Source organism: Cryptomeria japonica, chromosome 3 (genome assembly GCF_030272615.1).
Source record: "Cryptomeria japonica chromosome 3, Sugi_1.0, whole genome shotgun sequence".
Taxonomy (NCBI): domain Eukaryota; kingdom Viridiplantae; phylum Streptophyta; class Pinopsida; order Cupressales; family Cupressaceae; genus Cryptomeria; species Cryptomeria japonica.
In genome coordinates this window covers 788,288,749-788,294,934 of record NC_081407.1, presented here as the reverse complement: position 1 = coordinate 788,294,934, position 6,186 = coordinate 788,288,749, and the positions used below count along the sequence as shown (strand labels likewise).

Genomic DNA, 6,186 nt, shown 5'->3' with positions numbered 1-6,186 from the left:
ACCACAAGGCTTGGCGATGATCAATAATGTTGTATATGATCTTGTATTATCATTATTTTTTTGTACTTCATAGTTCGTTATTGATGTTATGACATGAGATACAATGTATATCCAATGTAGATGAGCTATTACATTGAATAAGCACTTGAACCTTGAAATTGTAGATCTCCCTAACATTATATAATTATTAGAGTTAAATTGTTTATTTATCATTTATAAGTGAAAAATTTGTTATTAAATTAATTTGCGAGTGTAAATAAAGTTGAGAACCTTAGAGAGGAAAGAATGCATACAAGCTTATAGAAATATCATTAAGCCTAGATAAAATAGACAAGTCACAAGGTATATCCTACAAAAATCACCATGAGGGAAAAATCCAGCCTCCAAAAGCATCAATGCTCTATCATTTTATTTAGATATAAAGCAATACAAAGTGCTCATAGAGTTAAAATGAATACTTTTGAAACATCAAGCCTCTCCCATACATTCTCCATCTGTCCAAGCATGAATTCACACATCTCATGCCATGCTTCACATAAGCACTCCTCATAAAGAATCAATAATTATAGCCTACTCAAATAACCAACCTAAACCACTATGATGTGCTTGCATTTATATAATCAAGCTCACAAAAAATAAAACTAGTGGTGAAGTAAAATCACGTGCCACAAAACTATGTGAATACAATACCACTGACCCTTCATTTAAAATTGGGTAATAAGTTATTACTTTATCAAATATATTTTCTCAATATTAAATAATTATGCAATTCTTGTCTCAATGTTACCTACAATACATAAAGTGGCCCCAAAAATGTTATACTCTAGCACTTGATGCATATCTATCTAGGTTCCCATTAATGCAACACACATAATAATAAGGTAATAAATTATAAACACTACACAAGGTGTCCAACACCTTATCTCAACAATTGTTAAGCTCATCTACTGAGAACCCAATTCATTAGTAGATTACTTGGTTGCAAATCGATATTGGGACAAGAGAGGTAAGACCCTTATGCAAGAAGATTATGTAAATTATATTTTGAGATATGCTAATTAGTTTGGTAATCTTGATGTATCTTATAGAGTGGTTATATGAATATAGAAAATGATTCATAAGAAAAATCATGATTTTAAAACTTGATGACCACCTTTTAATATTTTAGATGATTATTAAGAGCTCATTCATTCCTCCGTCTTAATTAAAAATAATAATTTAAGAATGAATTAAATGTATATATTAAAGTAAGTATTAATTTGAAGAATTTTTTGCATGAAACAATTAATTTATTAAAAAAATTAACAATACAATTTAACATATATCTTTTTTTTTATTAATTTATTTTAGGACTATAAAATATGAAATGACAAAAGAAAATTTATTTATTAGAAATGGTAAACTTTTCTTAGTCTTTATTTTATATTTTTAAAATGAATGCATTTTTTGGACTTAATAGATTACTTATGCAAGTGCACACACATACAAAATTAATAACTATTTATTTAAAAGAAAAAACCAACACAACAACTATTCATTATCATTTGTTGTTTCTTAAAGAATTGAATTTTTTAAAGTTAACAATTATTTTTGTTGATCAATAATTTAGTTGAGGGTCAATTAGACTAGCATATTCTTTTTCTTTAATATTAACAATATATACAAAACTAATATAGATATCTTAAAATACATCTATTTAAGAAACTTTCAAAAATATAAATCTTAAAAATTATTTTATTTAAAATATAAATAAAAAATAGTTAATTAAATTTATATAAAAATAATATTAATCTAAAACACTTAATAAAATATACTTGAAATTCAATTCCAAATATATTTTTGAAATTTGTAATTTTATTTAATTTAAAATATATTTTAATTTTTTTTAATTCAATCTGCAATCAACCTATCAATTTAATTTGCATTGTTTCCCTGCTTATGGTAAAAGTTATCCTTTTAAAACAGCTGCCAAAACTACAAAATGGAATTGCACGAATTTTAACATCATCGCGGACGAGGATCTGGCAACGAGGCATCTTGCAGAACAAAGTCTTGAAAAATTGAGTTAAATATCTGTGAAAATGTCTATTTATATTTAGAGACGGCACTGTCTATTTATAATTACCAAGTTGCCACTTCCATGCATAATGCCTCTCGACGTAATTTAATCCATTCGTTTGACATCAATATCAACGGACAGACAGAAAATTGTGTGGGTAACGCCATCTATTTATTCCTCCATACCTATTCCATTCTATTCAATTGTATCGCCTTATTGTGTGTTCTGTTTCCCCCTGCTCTTATCTGCTCTACCATGGCTCCTCATTTTTTCTTCCCTTTGGTCATGCTTTCATTGTTTTCAATCTCCGCTCTTCCTCACTCTCTCAATAATCAACACCAAGAACAGCAATTGCTGCTGCGATTCAAAGATTCTATTTCCCACAATAACACCACTTCTCTGCCCGACTGGACACCCCAAATACCCCTGTGCAATTGGTCGGGTCTTACCTGCGATCCCTCCTCACACTCTCTCATCGCCCTCAATTTATCCCACATGAATTTGGCGGGCACCATACCTCCTGTCTTGGGGAATCTCTCCTCTCTTCGATCCCTTGATCTCTCCTTCAATGCCCTCACTGGTCACATTCCACCTCAGCTCGGCCAACTATCCTCTCTAAGATACCTAGATCTCTCCGAGAATGCCCTCACTGGTCACATTCCGCCTGAACTCGGCCAACTTCGCCGTGTGCAGACGCTTCAGCTGTGCCACAATCGATTACAAGGAACGATTCCCCACTCTCTCTTCGCTTGCCGCAGTTTGTATGATCTGGGACTCTCTTATAACCAACTGCATGGCAGCATTCCGCCTGAACTGAGTCGCCTCACAAGTCTCAAGTATCTTTACTTAGGACAAAACAATTTCACAGGTACCATTCCCCGTTCCTTAGGAAACCTGTCCTCCTTACTTGAATTGTATTTGGGAGACAATTATCTCACAGGCACCATTCCCAAATTCTTGGGAAATCTGTCCGCTTTAGTTGAATTAGAATTGGGAGGAAGTAATCTCTCAGGTAGCATTCCCCCTGAGTTGGGCATGCTAACTCACCTGCGGGATCTGTACCTTTTTCAAACTAACTTATCGGGCACCATTCCCCATTCTTTAGGAAATCTGTCCGCCTTAGTTAGATTGCATTTGGGAAAAAATCATCTCACAGGCACCATTCCCAAATTCTTGGGAAATCTGTCCGCCTTAGTTGGATTGACGTTGGCAGAAAATGATCTAACAGGTACAATTCCCTCTGAATTGGGCATGCTCCCTCACCTGCAGCTTCTTTACCTCTGGGGAAATTTCTTATCAGGCACCATTCCTAGCTCTTTAGGAAATCTCTCAAAATTGACAGAGTTAGCCTTGGCACAAAATAATCTGACAGGTACCATTCCCCCTGAATTGGGCATGCTAGCTAACCTACAGGCTCTTTACCTTGAGATGAATAACTTGTCAGGTACCATTCCACCTCAATTAGGCCAACTTTCCCATCTGCAGCTACTCTGGCTCTACAGCAATCAATTGCAAGGAGCCATTCCCCATGAATTGAGCATGCTCACTCAACTGCAGGTCCTTTACCTCCAGGGAAATTACCTATCTGGCACCATTCCCAGCTATTTGGGAAATCTCTCAAAATTAACTGTTTCATCCTTGTCAGAAAACCAACTCCAAGGCCCCATTCCCCCTGAATTGGGCATGCTTACTAACCTGCAGCGTCTTAACCTTCGGAAAAATAACTTATCAGGCAAGATTCCCAGCTCTGTAGGAAACCTCTCAGAGTTGACTTATTTAATCTTGTCAGAAAACCATCTCCATGGCCCCATTCCGTCCTCTTTATCAAATCTCTCGAAACTGATGAGATTATATCTATCAAAAAACCAACTTAGTGGGCTTATTACTTAAAAGTTGGCACCAAACTCTCCAATTTACATTTCCTTAGTTTACATCGAAATGTACGTAGTGAAGAAAACCCAGATTCTCATGGTAGATTCCATAAGTTAAGATATCTTTGTCTATAGCACAAGAAATTAACAGGGGAGATTCCTGTTAATTTAGTGGGATGTCAGATGTTGCAGTTTCTTTGCTTACCTCACAGTAAACTAGGGGAAAGTATACTATTTTAAACAAACATATTTGCACTCAAAGAAACTTTTGGCTATATTGTTCCAGGTAATTGTTTGAGCTTTCTTTATGGATTAGGCGAGTGTTTCTATGAAAGGAGATGTTTAGTAGCCTTTTAATAATCTTTCTGTATCATTTCCTTTAATAGCCTTTTAACAATTTAATGAATAAAATTGATCGCAGAGTATAGATTGCAAGTGAGTATTTGTATGAAGGGAGATGTTTAAGGTTATGGAATTCCGATATTAGAGATGGGTACAAGGAAGTGATGACATACATGAACTTCCAGAAGCGGTTGAGCCGAGCATTTTCAAACAGACTTTAGATATTGTTTATAGAGGGCTATTAAGGAAAGACAATAGATTTCTTTCTTTCATTTATGTTGGTTTTCTTTGTACGGGTGGATCACCAAGAGAACGACCTTCCATGATAAATGTAGCCATGGTGTTCAAGAGCCTGAACAATTTTTTCAAAGGAGGCTTCCAATTTAACAATGTTACACATCCTGCACAATAACAATTCCACAGAAACATTTTAGATGTTTATAAGTTTGTTAAAAAGTTTTAGTCCTTCCATGTAAATTCCAGCTCTTTGATCTTGTAATATCTCTCTATATCTTCAACTATCTCTTTATTAATTGTTTATATTTTCAGACACGCTCTAATTTTATGTGTATAGATGCAGTGCCAAAAGTCTTGGGTGTATTAGACAACTTAATTCAATGCGCAAGGGACTCCCTCAAAACTATCTTATTGCTACTAATTACACTTAGCAGTTTCTCTGAAAGATGGTTCCATTGATTATTTCATCAGCTAACGAACACTCTTATAAATAGGATACGCTCCCGCCAAATGTTATAAATTCGGGTACATGTTAGCATGTCCAAGAAAAGTACACCGGTTGCGAATTCAGCCGACACTAAAAATTCAAAATACCAGATAATTTCAAATCTATAAAATTTCAAATTATAATGTATGTCAGATGATTTGGAATTCAGATGTCTAGTTAATGAATAAATGGCTGTTTCGCAATCATCTTTTTCTTTTACTCCTTCATATGTACTTCGACTGTCAATCTGCATCACCGAAGACATAAGAGGATAGCTAGAAAAATCAATTCTTAGGATCTGTTTTTAATATTTCTTGAATGCTTCGAGTCTTCTTTGTTTCTTCATCATCACTTTCACATATACTTTAACTTCCAAAAATGACACATCGTTATTTGAATCAGTAGTATAAGTAGAATTGTCTTCTTCGAATTATAACTTTCAATACGTTTATTAAATCATACATTCTTTTTGATATGTATTTTTCTTGTTTTATGATTTTATAACCTATTAAATTTTGAATTCTTGTCATATCCAATCAATAAATTCTTCTCTCTCTTTATATCTAAAAGCTCCTTTTTTCATTAAGAATGTGGGCATGGCCTTATATCAAATGACATGAAAATGACACATTATAGGCTTTCTACTACTCTCTGTTTTCTTTGGTTCTATGTTCATAGCTTCTTTTGTAGGTGATTTAATCAAAATATATACTATAGTATGAATCATTTCAACCCAAAATTTTGCTTCTATATGTTAATAGCGTAACATTCATCTAGTTGCTTCTATGTGATTCTAATCTTTCTTTTTGTAACTGTATTTTATTGGGCCAAGTAGGAAATGGTTGATTCCTTGTTTATATAATGTTTACAAAAATTCTAAAAAACATTATTCATATATTCAATACCTCTATTTTCCCTTATTAGATCTTTAGAGACCTCCCCTTTTACTTTTTAATCAATGCAATAAACTCTTTAAACTTATCAGTCATGCTTCTTTCGTCTTTAGTAAAAAATATACCCAAATTCTTCTAGTGTACTCATTTATAAAAGTGAAAACATACTTTGATCCTATGAATAATGGTGTTTTAAAGCGACTCACTATATGACTACGAACCAATCTTATCATAAGTTATTTTAGTAGTTTTTTATAAGAATCCAATCATGAAATCCATGTTCATAAATTCACGAGG

General features: G+C 33.4%; 1 protein-coding gene across 1 annotated transcript; it reads left to right on the top strand.

Moving 5' to 3' along the window:
• The first annotated feature begins 2,244 nt into the window (after nucleotides 1-2,244).
• On the top strand, nucleotides 2,245-4,822 carry LOC131069577 (probable leucine-rich repeat receptor-like protein kinase At1g35710). Its single transcript, XM_059218578.1, has 2 exons — nucleotides 2,245-4,216; nucleotides 4,352-4,822. Exon 1 carries the CDS (start codon nucleotides 2,315-2,317, stop codon nucleotides 3,947-3,949), a length of 1,635 nt encoding a protein of 544 aa, XP_059074561.1. The 5' UTR covers nucleotides 2,245-2,314; the 3' UTR covers nucleotides 3,950-4,216; nucleotides 4,352-4,822.
• The last annotated feature ends 1,364 nt before the right edge of the window (nucleotides 4,823-6,186 follow it).

Excerpts from the sequence above, each read along its gene's own strand:
- LOC131069577 (XM_059218578.1), top strand. The coding sequence starts at position 2,315 with ATGGCTCCTCATTTTTTCTTCCCTTTGGTCATGCTTTCATTGTTTTCA.